At 41.7% G+C, this 17,128-nt stretch overlaps 1 protein-coding gene across 1 annotated transcript; it reads left to right on the top strand.

Moving 5' to 3' along the window:
- The first annotated feature begins 1,567 nt into the window (after window positions 1-1,567).
- LOC144307725 (odorant-binding protein-like) lies at window positions 1,568-7,473 on the top strand. The gene is made up of 6 exons (XM_077887688.1): window positions 1,568-1,645; window positions 2,127-2,266; window positions 5,407-5,477; window positions 5,978-6,088; window positions 6,947-7,048; window positions 7,451-7,473. Exons 1-6 carry the CDS (start codon window positions 1,568-1,570, stop codon window positions 7,471-7,473), a joined length of 525 nt encoding a protein of 174 aa, XP_077743814.1.
- The last annotated feature ends 9,655 nt before the right edge of the window (window positions 7,474-17,128 follow it).

Below are 17,128 nucleotides of genomic sequence, written 5' to 3'. Positions count from 1 at the left end.
GTTGCCTGAGAGGAGGGGTTGGGGGATGTGCAAAACGGGAGAAGAGGAGTGGGAGGCACAGGCTTCCAGTTACGGCATGAACACGTTCGAGGGCGAACACGTGTCATGTCAGAATAACCCACGTGTAGGATTTCATAAGTTGAGGAAATAAATTAAAAAAAAATAGTACAAGGAAGTATCTTCTTTTAGTCTCTGGTTCAGTATAACATGATTTAAGGTATCTTTGCAATACCAGAATTTAATCTAAGGGCACCTGGGTGGCTCAGTGATTGACCATCTGCCATTGGTTCTGGGCATGATCCCAGGGTCCTGGGAGAAGTCTTGTATCGGGCTCACAGAAGGGGCCTGCTTTTCCCTCTGCTTATTTCTCTACCTCTGTGTCTCACGTGAATAGATAAATAAATAATCTCTAAAAAGTAATCTAAATACTTTTATTAGGTTTTATGGCTTGTGGTTTTAAAGTGAGAGAAATGTCTCTAAAGAAGCCCAAAGTTGCACATGTGCGTTCCTCTAAGATTTATTATCATTTTGTTTTTTGTCCTTAGCTCTTCCAATCACCTTGAAGATACTTGGGGGCATAATTTGAGCTAGAATCTACTTTTAAAAATATCCTATTCCATGACTGACCAATTCTTACCCCACAGCCCACTCATCATATTCCATAAATGACCAAATGTGAGCAGAGGATTGCAAGATCCATGTTGTTTTCTTATCTTATTTGATTTTTTTCTTATTTCATTTCCATAACCTGTAAGGATGAGGGGCAAGTTCGTTCAATGTTGACTAAACTGACCATGGTAAGAGTTTCCTAAAAGACTCGTGTTTTATTGACCGATTCCCTGGTTTTATTAAAAGGTGTTAAGGACAAGGTAAGACCTCATTTCTCCAAACTAAGCACTTTCCTACGTGCTTTCCATAGATACATAATTACCTGATGTTCATTATAAGTTCAGAGGGACAGACATGCTCAGGATACTGCACACCTTGGTCACTAAAAAAACACCACGGTGGTGTCACCCCCAGCTCATGCACTTCAGTGACTTGGAAAGACAGGGCGACCAGATGTCTGCATATTTGCATCTTTGCATTTACATTTATGTGTTTACACGTGCCAATGCCCACATGTAGGTCTCCCCATCTTTCCCCAAGTAATAGGGAGCAGTTGTGCTGGGGCAGGAAGGTCATCTCCCTGAAACTCATTCAAGAAAAAGTGATGGTGATGTTTGGTTTTTCCAAGACTGACTGAGAAATGCATCCACGTGACAGGAGATATGCAGGCTTGAGCCAAACAAGACTAGAGGCGGACGAGCTTCTAAATGTCGTTTCTAGAAATACAGGAAAGAGGTACAATATGTCCCGGGTCTGAGACATCCTTGGGATACATCGCAGCCAACCAGGATGTTTATATTCAGGGTTGCACAATGATCTCGTGTGAAGAATGACAAGAAGTCAAACATTGCCACATCCATAGACATATAGTATATAAAGTGATGAAAACTGAGACTCTCGTCAACAGGTAACCCAACTCTGAGCTTCTGCGGAGGAGGAATCGAGAGGCGCTGGAGACATGAAGATCCTACTGTTGTGTCTTGCACTCGTTTTGGCTTCTGATGCCCAGCTACTCCTTCCTAATGTACTGACACAGGTATTGTGAACACGCTGAGCTGATAAGGTGGTCTTTATGTGTGTGTACGTGTGTCTGGTTTCTGTGGGGAGGGGAGTTTATATGTATATCCAAATGTATGTACTCCAACGTTAGCCGTCTACTTGAAACTCAGAATGCCTCTGTTAATCGTGTCTTTACATATTTCTACTGGATGTGTTCCCTGTGGTCTAGTAATTGCACATTTCTACATTTCTCCTGTAGTATAAGAGAGAATGTGCATCAGCCAATGAGCTGTTGGGGTGGAGGCCTTGCAGTCGATAAGCATGGTTATGCTATTTTAGGAATACGTCGATTTGTGGTTTTGCTGTTGGCTTGGGTTTTCCCAGTATTATATAAATTGTGTGTTGTTCAGTTAAGATACTCTGTGCTGATGCAAAAGAGAAAGGAGAGCCATGATGGCCGATGTTGGAGAAAAAGAAAAGAAACTGAGGAAAGTTACTGATGGGAACTTTGCTTTTAGGTTTCAGGACCATGGAAGACGTTGTACATATCATCCAACAACCTTGACAAGATTGGCGAGAATGGCCCGTTTAGGATTTATATGAGAGGTATCAATGTGGACATACCAAGACTCAAAATGTCATTCAATTTTTACGTCAAGTAAGTAAAAATAACATAGACTAAAATTGCCTGTCAATGCTTGGCCCTCAGGGGGCATCTGATTCCAGGTTTGCAGTGAAGTGTCAGGAGTGAAAGGGTGTGATGGTCTGAGTTCTTTATCAAGTTAGTACACCTTGTTGTTTAAAGACATGGTTCTCATGCTTCTGTGACCATAGGGTTCCTGACTTTGGCTTTAACAGTCTACCCTAAAAACTCACAAGTAGTAATTTTTAATCATTATTACATTGCTAAATTCACCAGAGCCTTTGTTGCTTCAAGTTATTCATAAAGAGACCACTCTACTGTAGGCATGTATTAAGAACTCAGAAAACTAAGAGAAGATGAGGAAACTTCTTTGTTCTTGTTGAGCTTCATTGGTCAAAACAGAGCCCGATAGAGATCTGTAAACTAGTCTCAACACTATACATGAGAGTGAAGGCGGGGTGGAATGAGAGCAGCCAAAAAAGGCCAACGACTGCATGCGGTGAGTTCAAAGAACACTGGCACAGGGCAGGTGTAGGGTGCTTCTGAAGGTGGACTGGGATGTTCAAACAAAGGAGCAAGGGGACAGACGTTGGCACCCAGATCAATGGAAAGGGCCTGAAATCAACGAGAAAATTTGAGCACCTGCACACATTTCTCTCTGTGACTCTGTCTCAGACATGGACACACATCCTTGAAAGTTACTGGTACATTGGAGGTAACCGTAAGCACACACTTTGACGACTCCATCTGCAAATACCAATCATTTCATCCCAACGTTTAAGTTTCCTCAGAAGGTCCCGAGAAGTATACAATGAAGCAAGAGGGATCACTTAATTCAAAGAAATGGAGAGCGTCCAGAAGCACCACATCTTGCAAACAGATCCACCGCCCATAAGATTAAAGGTATATTTACATTCGAGGTGGAGAGCTGTTTCTTTTTACTGTTTGCTGTCCTTTGAATCCAGATAGAACTGCGCTGCTGACTGGTGCTAGCTTAGGAGTTCAAAAAGGAGGCAGTATAGAGAAACAGGAAAGTTTGCAAGGCGGAGGGGGACTCAAGCAGAAAACAAGATGTGAAGGAAGTATTGCAAGGCTGAGAAATGCCTGGGCAAACCTACTGGCTGGAGGACTGATGCCAGGAAAGGCTTGAACATAAGGAGAGAAAGGTGTTCGTCTGTCAGGTTGGGGGAGACACGGGAATAAAAGGGAGGATGATGTTTCTAATGATATATATCAAAAACCATGCCTTAGAAGGAACGGAATGAAGTCCGTGTCTGAGGATCGCAGTTGTAAAGCTGTAAGTGGGCTCCAAGATGTCACACACAGTAGAGACAGACTGTGAGGAATGAAAAACCGAAAAGGATGAGCATTAAGACATTACAATAAGAGGGTTATGTTTGGAGGGATGCAGTTATAAATGTACACATGTAACTGATGACGTATAAAACATGTAATTTTGTTTAATAATCTGTAATAATTATATACACGCCTGCAGTAGAGCCAGCATTCCATTAATAATACTCGAAGGCTTCCCAAAGTTAGTGATGGAAGAATCTGCTGTATATGATACATAATGAGTATAATAACGTGTGCAATGTTAGGTGGTTGTCGAATTGATTATGATAATACATAGGACCCTGGGTGTCTATGTCACATATACAGAAAATCAAATCACGCACACATCCTGTCTCAACAGATACATAAAGGATTGTCTACAATATACAACACGGTTGGTTATAGGTCATATATTCAGATAATCAAATTAAGCAGACCCTATTCCAAAAGATAAATCTCTTAGGATTTATTTATGTATTTATGTATTTATTTATTTATTTATTTATTTAACGAACACCTTATCATCTTTTTGGTCCTGTTTACATTTTTTGTGTCCGTCTGCATTTTGTGACTTTGCGTGTAGCCTCTGCTTCTGCAAGGCTTCCTGAAGCGCAGTGTACACATGATTCCGGGCTTGCACGTGAAGGATAGTTCACTCATTTCTCACATATGTGGGCACGTACCGACGTTTTGAGGCAACACGTGAAACATTTCTATTTGCGCAGAAAGCCTGCTTCTTCCCTCTGCATTAACTGTCCACCCATGCGGCCACGCAGAGAACACCTGACGTGCTTTTCGTCCGCTGCTCCAGAACTTCACACAGAGGAAGCACACACCCTGCTTTTACTTTCCTCCTGCTCTCTTTGCTGCCCATGGGGTTTTTAATATTTTTCGCCACAGCTCCCCATACACGGTAATTTTTGCCATTGCCAAGTGAAAGTACTCCGTACAGTAACAGTGTGTCCGTGGGTACCAAGTGAAAGTACTTGTACTTCGTACAAATAACTGTGTACGTGGATAATTTTTCCACTTTGGGGTTATTTTGAACCAGTCTGATAGGAATAGCTGTGCGGGAATGTTTGGGTTGACGTGGATTTGCAGTTCTCTTGGGTTGTGTGCAACTGCTGCATCACAGTACAGGGGCACCTTAACCACAGGAAACTTAAACTGTTTGCTAACTGACAGCGCCTTTTGGATTATCGCCCGTAATAAAGCAGATATTCAATGGCAACATGGTCTTTCTCAACCCTCCTATTGACATTGTCTGTGATTTTATCCAGTGCTGTGAAAGGGAAATGGGATGTCACTGTGGTTTTACTTTGCACGTCCCTAAGGACCCTTGCTCGGACCACGGTTTCCTGTGGCCATCTTCTGTGACATATCTGCTCAAAAAATTGCCGCATTTTAGTTGGATTGTTTCCTCTTTTATTATTTGTGCTGTATGCATTCTTCGATTTTTCCAAATTTACGCTTTCGTCGTTATACTCACAGAGACATGAAAAATTGTTTCTTATGTGTGTGACATATATATAATTGCTGTATGTAATGTACAAAAAGTTTCCATATATAACAAATGTGTATCACATATATGCATCTATTCCTGTATGCGTCTCTATATCAGACCAGTAGGTAGACAAAGACATCCTTGTGAGGTGATATTTGATCCTGGAAAACCTGTTTCTTTTCTTTCCAATATCACACTGTGTATAGGCACTCGGTGATGCCTCATGCAGGGCCTTGTAGGATTGAAACAAAGAAAATGTTAACCACGGAACAAAGTTGGTTTTCATCCATCCACTTGAAGATTTTTTGTTTTTAAGGGTTGACGGAGAGTGCGTTGAAAACTCTGTTGGGGCATCAATAGGACGAGACAATCTTATCAAGGCTGAATGTAAGTACAAGCGTTTTATTACCAGTGTCTTTTTAAATAACATTGTCACTTTCTTTACTCTCACATGACCTTTCCATTTGCCTGAATCATCAATGTTCTCTTGTTTAATTTTCTCCACTTTGTAACCCTTTTTAACCTAGATTTGGACATGGCGAATTTAAGGGAGAGAAACAGGTCTTGGGGAACTAGGCATTGTAACCAGATAATATAACTAGAGAGAGTTGTCTCACATTGTAACTAGAAAACATTTTAGCAACACTGGGAGGTGTGAAATGGCTTAGTGCACGTGTGAAATATTTAATTGCACGAAGGCAATGTGCCCCCTATGCTCCTTGATATGATTGTCACGTTCACTGAGCTGTTGAGGGGACGTAGACACCAATACAAGAATGTGGTGACAGTATGCTAACTACACCTTGGGAAAGCCAATCTCAATAAATTAACCAATGCAATATATAAATTTTGTCTAGACTATACATATATATTTTTGTCTCTTACAGATAATGGTGGCAATTATTTCCGAATTATTGGTATGACCCCAAATGCCCTCATAGGCTATGATGTCAATGTGGATAGCAAAGGGAAAATCACAAAAGTGGCTTCATTGATGGGTATGTATTACGGCTGACAATTGTCGTGGCCATACAACACATCCACTGTTGGCATTTTCATTGAGTAAGTCAGTACATATGCACATTACTAATTAATCTGCAAAAAACCCTAAGTCTCTAGGTGCATTGTGTCAAGGATCCTGGAATTACTCTAAAACACAAATGTGGAAACAAGGGCTGGTAGCTGTGGGAGCTCTTAAATCACCAGACATTTAACAACAAGTCACAATTATTAAAATTGAAAATTAAAAGAAATTGAGTTTATTAGAAATAGTTTCCTAACAGGTCAACAAATTTCAAGTCTCGACTACACACTCACTGAGATGGGTGCCGTGGCCTCTGGGACAGTAGGTGTCAATTTGGAAACAGGCATCTGAGAACTGTGGTTTTAATGAAAAACAAACAAACCAACTAAGCTGTCTCCCATACGGGAGACATTACCATTACATCCCATTACCATGGGAGACACGGCTGCTATTGGTCTGGAGGGTGAGAACGGTCCTTCCAATTGCTTTGGGTCCAGAAGCAACATGCATGTCAGATCTAGATTCTGAGGCACAGGCCGAGGTGCAGTCGATTGGATTTCTTGCTGGATTGGGTCCAAGATTCATGGAGTTCCTACTGCGTCCCTGGAGTCCTGCTGCTGATGCTGGACAGTGCACAGCTGTGCAGTTGGACAGGGTTTCACGGCTCTTACCCACCAAGTCAGGCAGCTGACATTGCCACAAGGGCAATATATGGTCATTGTTTGAGACTCCATGAAGGACTAGATTTCCCCATAAGTGATTCTCCTTCTGTATTCAGAAATTCTTGGGGTTTCTAATGGGCATTTTCCACTTTATGCATGCTGATTTCCAGGCAGAGGAGCTCATGTTAATGAGGAGGACATTGCAAAGTTCAAGAAGCTGAGTAGAGAAAAGGGTATTCCAGAAGAAAATATTATATACTTAGGCGATACTGGTAATGTGACTCCCGATATTTATTTTCTTGAATCTATCCTTCACTTGATACATAACTCTGCTCTCAGGAAAAAAACTCAATTTCACCTTTCTCTTTCATGAAAGATCTTGTATAAAATTTACTATTGAAAAGCAGAAATCACGGGGCGCCTCGATGGCATGGGTGGTGAAGCATCCAATTCTTGATTTTGGCTCAGGTCATCACTTCTGGGTTGTGGGTTGGAGGTCTGCATCGGATGCCACACTTCTCCCTCGCCCTCTCATCCTCTTCCTTCTTGCACTCTCTCTAAAATAATTTTGAAAAATTTTAAATTAAAAACATAGAAGAAATTCTTACATATATTGGGAAATGGTTGTGATTGGTTCTTCCTTTTTTCACCTTTTGTATTTGTTTTATTCTCAGACAACTGTCCCAACCATGAATAACAACAGTGATGCCAACTTCCCCTAAATATTGTAAGTAACAATGACCTGTCGTGAGTACTGCTATGTCAACTAACCCAATCGTTTTCCGTAGAGAACATTTTCCGTTACAAGAGTTCATTCTGTTTACCTTGAGTCTGTTGAGGTTGCATATTAGATGGTGTGATGGATGTTAAAAAGCAGTTACGGGGTCAATGCAGCATCATGCAGGGTCAAGCCAATGATAGTCATTCAGAGACAAGCAGTGGAGACAGAAGTTGGCAGGGATGACCGAAAAAAGTTGGAGAGCCTCTACCCATGCGGTGTACCACATGCCTTTAAGGCATATTCTCCTGCAGAAGGTGATTTCCTTACAAGGTGATTTTTGAACTTTCTAAAGTCAGGTGAGCCACAAACCACGATGATGGTATAGCCCCAAAGGGCGCCCTGTGTCTCTGCTCTTGGGAAGCAATGGAGGATACAAGAGCAATTGGGGACATTAGCTTCCAGGCCACATATAACATCTTGAAGCCACAGAGCTTTTGGAATTGGAAGAGCAGAGTGTCAGTCCTTCAAAGATCCTGTAAAATCATTTTTGATGGGCCATCTCCATGAGCATGAATTCTGAAATTGTCTAGGTCCTGGCAGGGATCTTCATCATGAAAGGTCCCATCCAATGTATATCCACAAAAAAATTCTCGTGGTTCTTCCTATATTGTAGGGATGGAGCGTCTGAAGTTTCCTCGGACCGTGTGTGCTGGGTTAACTTGAACCCTTGACATTATACTCCTTGAGGCCCACTGTCGTAGGCTATTATACGATCAACTCACTTGAACCTTCTGTCCTGTTTCCCTCCCTCTAGCTGTGTCACGTGTCGTCTTCCTCATGGAATCAGATCAACAGTAGGAAGAAAGCACTCCTTATTTCTGCTCGGCATCATCTCTCTTTCTTCATAAACTTGTTTCCTTTTGCCATTTCATCTCTCTCGCTATCATTCAGATCCTGTTTGGTGTTACTGGATTTCATGTGATTAAATAAGTTGACTAAACATGTGTTCTGTATGTGTGTTTTTGTGCAGATAGTCACTTATTTATAAATACCCAAATATCCACTTTCAATATAACTATCCAGGAATGTATGGCCATGATAGGATCAATATCCCATCAGGGACAGTTTACATTAGGACTAAAGTGCTATAGTGGTGTCATGAAGAGAGGGAGAAAGAGATCTAACCCATCAGGAGAAAGAGGAAATTCTGATGGATATATTTACTTATAGGGATGAGGCAATCTGGTCAAGAAAATGTTCCCTAGATGCCTCTTATCCACCACAAGGGAAGGGCATGGGTGCCCATCACTGAGATTTATACTGAGACTGTCCTGCACGACATGAGTCATAATCCAGGGGAAATGCGACTCTCACAACACCATCACCTATGATCCTGATGAGAAGAACTGATATTTCTTTACAATAAGATTGTCAGTCATCCAATGTGGGGCAGCAGCTGAGACCTGGTCAATGCCTAGGGTCATGAAGTCGATGTGATACTTGCAGAAACAGTCAGACTGAGGGCTCAGTTGGGAGGCTGCTAACCTAGCACATGAGATCTAAGATGTGCCATTCCATTCAGCTTCCCAGAGCAAATGGCCATTCCGACTGCAATAGGCAAACTCATTGATCAGCTATCTGTGACACATAGGTGTTCAGCATTGAAGAGATTAGCAGTCTGGATGCAAAACTTGTTCTGAAGGCTGAGCCAGAGTTCAGAGATCTACTCTAGGCCCCAGGAACATAAAATTAGATTTAAACAATTTTAAATAGAATAAATAGTGTTTTTACTTACAGAGGCATAGCCTCCAAATGGGCTGCAGTTTACACACGTTGAAAGCTTCAGTAAAGAATATTATCCTGTCTTTTGTTGGAAGTCAGAAACATGCCAAGGGCAATGTTTCATTTGTGCTTCTTGAATAAAAGAAGTGTATGCATTTGGAGTTCTGACTCTGGTCACAAGAGTGTGGAAATGCTGGGGAGTGAACTAGATCAATGAATCCTCAACCTCGTGGGCGTGTTGAAACATGGGCCCTGGCAATAATGTGTTTAAAAACCTGTGAACTATAACACACATACCTATATACCATTGTGTGTGCATGTAATATATACACATCCATTTTAAGTCATTAAAATTACAGAAATCATGCAAGAATAAAAGTCAGCATTTTTTGGCCTAATTTCTTTCTGTCTTTCATGAATGTCTGTTGTAAGACCGATGTTAATCATGAAAGTGGGTTTGTCTCCACAGACTTTATAGAAATGAATAATCACAGAAAAGTATTAAAGTTTTGCCAACCATTTAACACTTTGGATGAAATGGGTACATTTCTTGAAACACAGGTTACCAAAGTTGACACAAGAGGAAGAAGAATCCTTCCATAGTCCTTCATCTACTAGAGAAACTGGATTTGCCCTCATAATATTTTCCATAAAGAAGCTGATTTTCCAGAGGATTTCAATAGGAAAGCCTTTCAAACACACAAAGAACAGAAGGTCATTGAATTTAGAGAAATTTTTCAGAAAGACAAAAAGAAGACTCTTGTCCTACTCATCCTATGAGGTCAGCATAACTGAAATCCCCAAAGTTCACAGACTTCCAATAGATACATGAACATATGAGTTCATATTAAAATATCTCCCGGGATGCCTGGGTGGCTCAGCCAGTTAAGCTTTATATACATGTTTTTGGCTCAGGTCATAATCTCAAAGTTGTGAAATTGAGCCCTGTGATGGGCTTCTGTGCTCACGGGGAATCTCCTTGAGGTTCCCCCCTCCCTCTTCTCCCCACCCCACCACCATCTAAAGATAAATAAATTACTATTTCAAAAAAAATATTTCCCATCCCAACTTACACCTTTACGTCCCCTAGCCAGTACTGGATACTCTCATGAGATCGGTATAAATTCTGCGTAACACATACACACGCATTGTCATGAATACACACAGATAGTAACATACTTGAGTGCAGGCTTTGTTTTACAAAACATGAGAAAATACAAACAGTATCCTACTTATGTTTTTCTACCCAGGGAATAATGATTTTAGATATGATCCATATGTTGATTCACTGAGATCTAATTTATCATTTTTAATGTCTTCCATTTGCCATTTTTTAAAAAGATCTTATTCTTGAGAAAGAGAGAAGAGAAAGAGGCAGAGACACAGGCAGAGGGAGAAGCAGGCTCCATGCAGGGAGCCCCATGTGGGACTCGATCCCGGGACTCCAGGATCAAGCCCTGGGCCAAATTCAGACGCTAAAGTGCTGAGCCACCCAGGGGTCCCTCCATTTTCCATTTTGACTGTGTCCTAGTCACCAGAATGTTAAATTTACCTTTAAATCTTTTAATGTTACAAAGAACAAAGCAGTGAACAATTTTTATATGTATAAATAATAAAACTTTCTTAAATGGAAAGGCCTTACCAATGTGAATGCACACTGGAATTGTGATGCACACTACCAAGTTAACCTCTCAAAACACCATTGCATGTTGCATTGTGAGTTCCCAGCATGTTCTTCCCACAGATCATCATTGAACTCACTCTTCCAACTACCATCAGAGCTTTGCTCAAAACCCTTTCCTAGGATCTAGTGTGTCCTTCCCAAAGTGGATTCTAATATACTTTATATGCCAACTGGGCATAAAAATTTCTTCATCCTAGAACCTAGGAACAGGTTACGTATTTGGCCATCACTGCTTAGTTTATGTGTTCTGTGTACTTTCGCCAGAGGATAACTCACTGGATCATGACCGGAGTCTGCTGACGCTTGCTGAGTTGTGAGGTTTGGGCTGTTGTTGGCACAGCACAGACACCGATCAATATTTATGTACTGAACACACTCAAACACTGGATAGGAGGAATCTTCTAGAAGACACATTCTTCATAATGCAAACTTGGAGAAACATTTATAATACGGGGGTGCCGAGGTGGCTCAGTTGGTTAAGCTTTGGATTCTTGGTTTTGGCTCAGGTCATGAGCTCTGAGTTGTGGGATGAAGCCCAGCATTTGGGCTCCATGCTCAGCACTGAATCTGCTAGTCCTTCTGCCTATGCTCCTCCTCCTGCTCACTCTCTTTCTCTCAAATAAATAATTTCTTTAAAAAATGTTTATAATATTTTGGATTATACTATGTTTTTTAGTATGTTACTGTAAGGCAACAAAAAAATTAAGTCACTTTACAGATAACTAACCACTCCTGTTCTGAAACTGAGTGCATACAACTTGAGAAGAGCTAGGATGTGACTCACTGCTGCTCATATTTGCTTTTGGTTTGAAAATGGCAATAGGTAATAAACACCAATACCTCAGGCATGGGGAGGGTGGATGAACCCAATTCCTGTCTAGCTGACATGAAACATTCTGATGACAGACTATGTCCAAAGCCTGACTGATTAAGATATCATAACAGGAGTTAAGTGTCCATCATTTAGTAAAACAAACACACACAGTGAAATTAGGACAAATAACAAACAGAAATCCAGTGAAAACCACCCACAAAAGAATGTAAAAGCATAAGTAAACAGCATAAAAAGACAATGAGGACCTTTCTTTCTGGAAGCTGTCCTCTCTGAAATTTATAGGCTGTCATTCCAGTCATGTCCATGTCTATTTGTATACTTAAATTTTCCAGAAGCTTCCAGAAGGATTAGAAAGGTCTTAGAATATGTCACATTTTTAAAAAAAAGTTTATTTAAGTAATTTCTACATCCAACATGGGACTTGAACTCACAACCCTATGATCAAGACTTGCATGCTCTTCCAACTGAGCCAGCCAGGTGCCCCAGATTTTTTTAATATGTCTCTTTTTCTTTCCAAATGGATGACTCTGAAGGATTCTTGAAGGTATATTCCTGTGTCTTTTTTTAAAGATTCTATTTATTTATTTGAAAGACAGCACACAGCCTGGAAGGGTGGGGCAGGGGGAGAAGCAGACTTCCCTCATGCAGGGCTCCATCCCAGGATCCTGGGTCATGACCTGAGCTAAAGGCAGCTGCCTCACTGACAGAGTCACCCAGATGCCCATATTCCCATGTGTTTTATTGAACCTGGTATCTTTTTTCTTTTCTTTTTTTCTTTATTTTTAATAATAAATTTATTTTTTATTGGTGTTCAATTTGCCAACATACAGAATAACACCCAGTGCTCATCCCATCAAGTGCCCCCCTCAGTGCCCGTCACCCATTCACCCCCACCCCCCGCCCTCCTCCCCTTCCACCACCCGTAGTTTGACTCCCAGAGTTAGGAGTCTTTATGTTCTGTCTCCCTTTCTGATATTTCCTACCCATTTCTTCTCCCTTCCCTTCTATTCCCTTTCACTATTATTTATATTCCCCAAATGAATGGGAACATATGTTTGTCCTTCTCCGATTGACTTACTTCACTCAGCATAATACCCTCCAGTTCCATCCACGTCGAAGCAAATGGTGGGTATTTGTCGTTTCTAATGGCTGAGGAATATTCCATTGTATACATACACCACATCTTCTTTATCCATTCATCTTTCGATGGACACCGAGGCTCCTTCCACAGTTTGGCTACTGTGGACATTGTTGCTATAAACATCAGGGAGCAGGTGTCCCGACGTTTCACTGCATCTGTATCTTTGGGGTAAATCCCCAGCGGTGCAATTGCTGGGTCATAGGGCAGGTCTATTTTTAACTCTTTGAGGAACCTCCACACAGTTTTCCAGAGTGGCTGCACCATTTCACATTCCCACCGACTGTGCAAGAGGTGAACCTGGTATCTTTATATTTCCCTTTATCTGTCTCTGATTCAACTAGTTGCAGTGTGGGTGGGCAGGGGGTGGAGAAGCCATGTGACTTCCACTTCCTTCCAGACACATCTGGGCAAGTGCACCTATGCTTTCTAGACCCTTTGTCATTGCCCAGCTTTGTTGGTAATGGTTCTTTCATTCTCTTTCTTTTTTTAAATATTTTATTTATTTATTTATTCATGAGACACACACACACACACACACAGAGACAGAGAGAGGCAGAGACATAGGCAGAGGGAGAAGCAGGCCCCATGCAGAGAGCCCGACATGGGACTCCATCCCCGGTCTCCAGGATCACGCCCTGGGCTGAAGGCGGCACTAAACTGCTGAGCCACCTGGGCTGCCCAGTAATGGTCCTTTCTATGTAAGCCGTATTCCACTGAGTTTAATCCAGTGTCGCTTAGACATGGCTCTGGGTTCTGGGTTCATAACAGGTGCTCTGGTATTTCTGTTCAACAAGAAATGCTCCTTTTATATACTGTAAGATTACTCAAATTTATCCAAACAAACAGAAACAGACCCCTGGGAACACACCGAAACTCACTGATTAACCAGTTGTAGGCACTGGGGATGCAGCCAATACCAAAGTCCAGACTAAGACTTGGTGACATTCACTCCTCAGTGAAGGCAGACTGCATATTAGAAGGAGAATGAATACAACAAAGGGAGGAGAAAGCAGTTAGGGAGTTGATACCCTATAGGCATGGGCATGTGGCTAGAACAATAAGAGAGATGAAGAAACCTGCAGATGGGATTAAAAAGCCAATGGTATATGGATCCGTTAGCTACCACAGGGCTTGAGGCTTTATCCTGTTGGAGAGGAACACATGAATACATAGTAACCAGGATATCTCAATCCTGGCACAACTGGGTCTTTGGCTGGATGGTTCTGTGTGTTAGGGGCCTTCCTGTGCAGTGTAGAATGTCTGGCAGCATATTCAATGTCCACCCCTCTAAATGGAATGTGTCAACACACTCTGCTCCCTTTTTGACAAATGAAGATATCCCCAGACATGTCCAAGGGTCTTTCTGGATAGGCAGGTTGGCCTCTGGTTGGAAACCAATTCCTTATAAACTGTTCAGAAAGCCTTCTCCAGATTTGGTCAAACCAAGCTCCTCATTGGGAAGGTAGAAATCTACATGGAGAAACACAGACTCTAAAATATGCTTTGAAAGGAGCCCCCAGTAGTAAATCGTGGCTACTGGGAAGGGTGGTTTTAAGACCAGAAGCAGTGACGGGTCCTAGGTGCTTGTTGGAAAAGTGGGATTCTGGGGCAAGCTCTAGATATGCTGAACCAGGAAGAACCAGCCTTTCCAACAAAATTCTCTGGGATCACCGAGCATGTTCCTTGTTGAGGGTGCTGTGATAGGGAATTTCCACAGGGCCAGATCTGAAAGATTACCTTGTGATTCATTCCATCATCGTAGAGTCTAAGGACAATATTGGCACATTGGGTCAGGCATCCCTGAGGGAACAGGCTACTACTGCTGCCAGGCTCAGGAGCTTCCATGCACTATGTAGAAGGGAGTTGTGGAATCTAGGAAGTAGAGAACAATTGTCACAGGGAAAAGAGAAAAACTAAATGAAACAGAAGTTAGCCAACGGAAGAGAGATGCTACATACTCACACCAGCCTGGATACATTCAGGAATGAAAGACCAGGATGACGGACGTAGGCTATCTTAATCACCACCTGCTGGGTTACACGGTTTGAATGTGTGCGTAGGAGGGCTCTGTTCTGAAGCATTGTTCTCTTACCCACATTTTCAGTCATATTAATGAAAGACAGAAGGGACCTAAATGTCAAAGGATACCCTTTAAGACCAAAGTAAGAGGATTAGGAGGATCCAAAGACCAACACGTTGCAACGATCTTTTAGAATAAATGCTATTTAATTTCTCCCTGGTTGGCAGTTGAAGGAGCTTCAGATGATGGGGTGCTCTTAGGCTGCGTTCCCCGGGAACACGTGTTGGTAGGATCCCGTAAATCACAAACCAACCAGGAATGTTGGACATGCAGCTACAGAAGATAGTAGCGATGGGTGGGACACATTAGCTGGGATCATTATCCAAATCAGGGAGGCACTGGAGAAAGTTTGCCAGGACGACAGGAGATGTGAAAACTGTCTATTGTCAAGTGTTCATAGCAGGAGATCATGAAGAATTCCCTACCATACAGAGGGAATTTGTGATTTGTGAATGAAAGCAAGAAGTAAACACAAGGATCCTGGGACCCAAAGAAAGGGGGAGCAGAAAGCAAAAGAGTCAATCCTGTTTCATGAATAGTGTCGGTCTGCTCAGAGCATGAAGGCACGCCACCAATGGGACCTGTGGGATGGTTCAGCCATCGTGTCCTCAAAGGTCAGACACCAAACCAAGAATGACTTTGAGGCTCTCATGTGCTCTGGAGCGCAAGCAGCACTGAGTTAGTCTTTGGGGCATTTTCACTCCCCTGACATGGAGTTCCTGACTGCCCATATTTGTTCACTTTTATGGTAAGAACAAAATGTATCTCCAAGGTATTTATCTGATAAACTCCTAAGGAAAGAAATTAAACATACATAGAAGTGTTGACCAACCACCCTGCCCCCAAAACAAAAACAAACAGAAGAAATTCTTTGGCTGTTTCAATGTCCTTGGAAACAGCCAGATGTACAGAGATAGGAGGAAATTTGTTTCCTTCCTTTGGAACTCTTAAAAATCAGGGAACTAGTATATGCTTTCCCGCTTGCTTGGAGATGCCATTGAGCCAATGAATAGATATGTTAAAGATCAGATTGCTAAAAAGCTCTTAGGAAAATGGAACAATGAAACGCCCTGTTGGTATGTTTTCTGATGCGTTTATGGGGCATTAACACGAAAGGGCCTCTGAGTAAAAAGAATGAAAGCATCTCCTTTGGGGAAGAAGGTGATGAATGTTTTGTGGGGATATGATGGACGTCTTACAGGGATGGGTGAGTTGCGTGGAGTCTTGGGAAACCTAAAGAGTCAGCCACAGGACCAGGGAATAGGAGTCGTTCTATGAGGTTGTTGCCATGGCTTGGCCTTTTGAACCTGTCGTACTTTATTTCATTCCTTAGGAAAGTCATATAATCTTCATGTCCTAACTACCTTTTACTTAATATTCCGCAACCATATGTAAAACAAGAGGAATAGCACCACAAAACACAACCTTCTTGGGAGGGAAGGGTGATGAATATACTACGGATCATTCATACAAGTACAAACACTGTGTGTTATATGCAACTGAAGACTCCTAAAGTCTTCCCTGAAACTAATTAATATTCTATGAATTAACTACATTGAATTTAAATGAAAATTTCAATAAAAATTCACCTTTCTGGTAGGTACTGATGTGGGGAGCATAGCATAATATACTGACTTGTAGAATCACTGTGTTGTACACCTGAAGCTCATGTAACATTGTACATCATGTATACCCAATAAAAACATAATAATAATCCAAAAAAGTACAAAGGAAATTCAGTTGAAAGTCTTACTTACCTGATGTTCTGAGGGCAAATTTCTTTTTTAAATTTGTTTTAAAGATTTTTATCTGTTTACTTTTTCGAGAGAGAGAGAGAGTATGAGCAAGTAAGTATACAGAGGGAGAGGGGGAAGCAGATTCACCACTGAGCAGGGAGCCTGACGTGGGACTCAATGCCAGGACAGACCCTGAGACTATGGCCTGAGCTAAAGGCAGATGCTGAACCCACTGAGTCCCCCAAGTGCTCCTTAAAGGGAAGTTTCAATCAATAAATCAATACTTGCATGCCAGAAGTAAACATTTATGGAATGTTTTCTATTGGAGGCAGAGGGTAACAGATAAGATTCAGAAAAGCAAGTATTAAAAGAA

This window comes from Canis aureus, chromosome X (assembly GCF_053574225.1).
Source record: "Canis aureus isolate CA01 chromosome X, VMU_Caureus_v.1.0, whole genome shotgun sequence".
In the NCBI taxonomy this organism is placed as follows: Eukaryota; Metazoa; Chordata; class Mammalia; order Carnivora; family Canidae; genus Canis; species Canis aureus.
This window is presented reverse-complemented; position numbering and strand designations above follow the sequence as displayed.

Excerpts from the sequence above, each read along its gene's own strand:
- LOC144307725 (XM_077887688.1), top strand. The coding sequence starts at position 1,568 with ATGAAGATCCTACTGTTGTGTCTTGCACTCGTTTTGGCTTCTGATGCC. Across the intron at positions 1,646-2,126 it reads TTCCTAATGTACTGACACAG|GTTTCAGGACCATGGAAGAC; the intron begins GTATTGTGAACA and ends CTTTGCTTTTAG. Across the intron at positions 5,478-5,977 it reads CAATCTTATCAAGGCTGAAT|ATAATGGTGGCAATTATTTC; the intron begins GTAAGTACAAGC and ends TGTCTCTTACAG.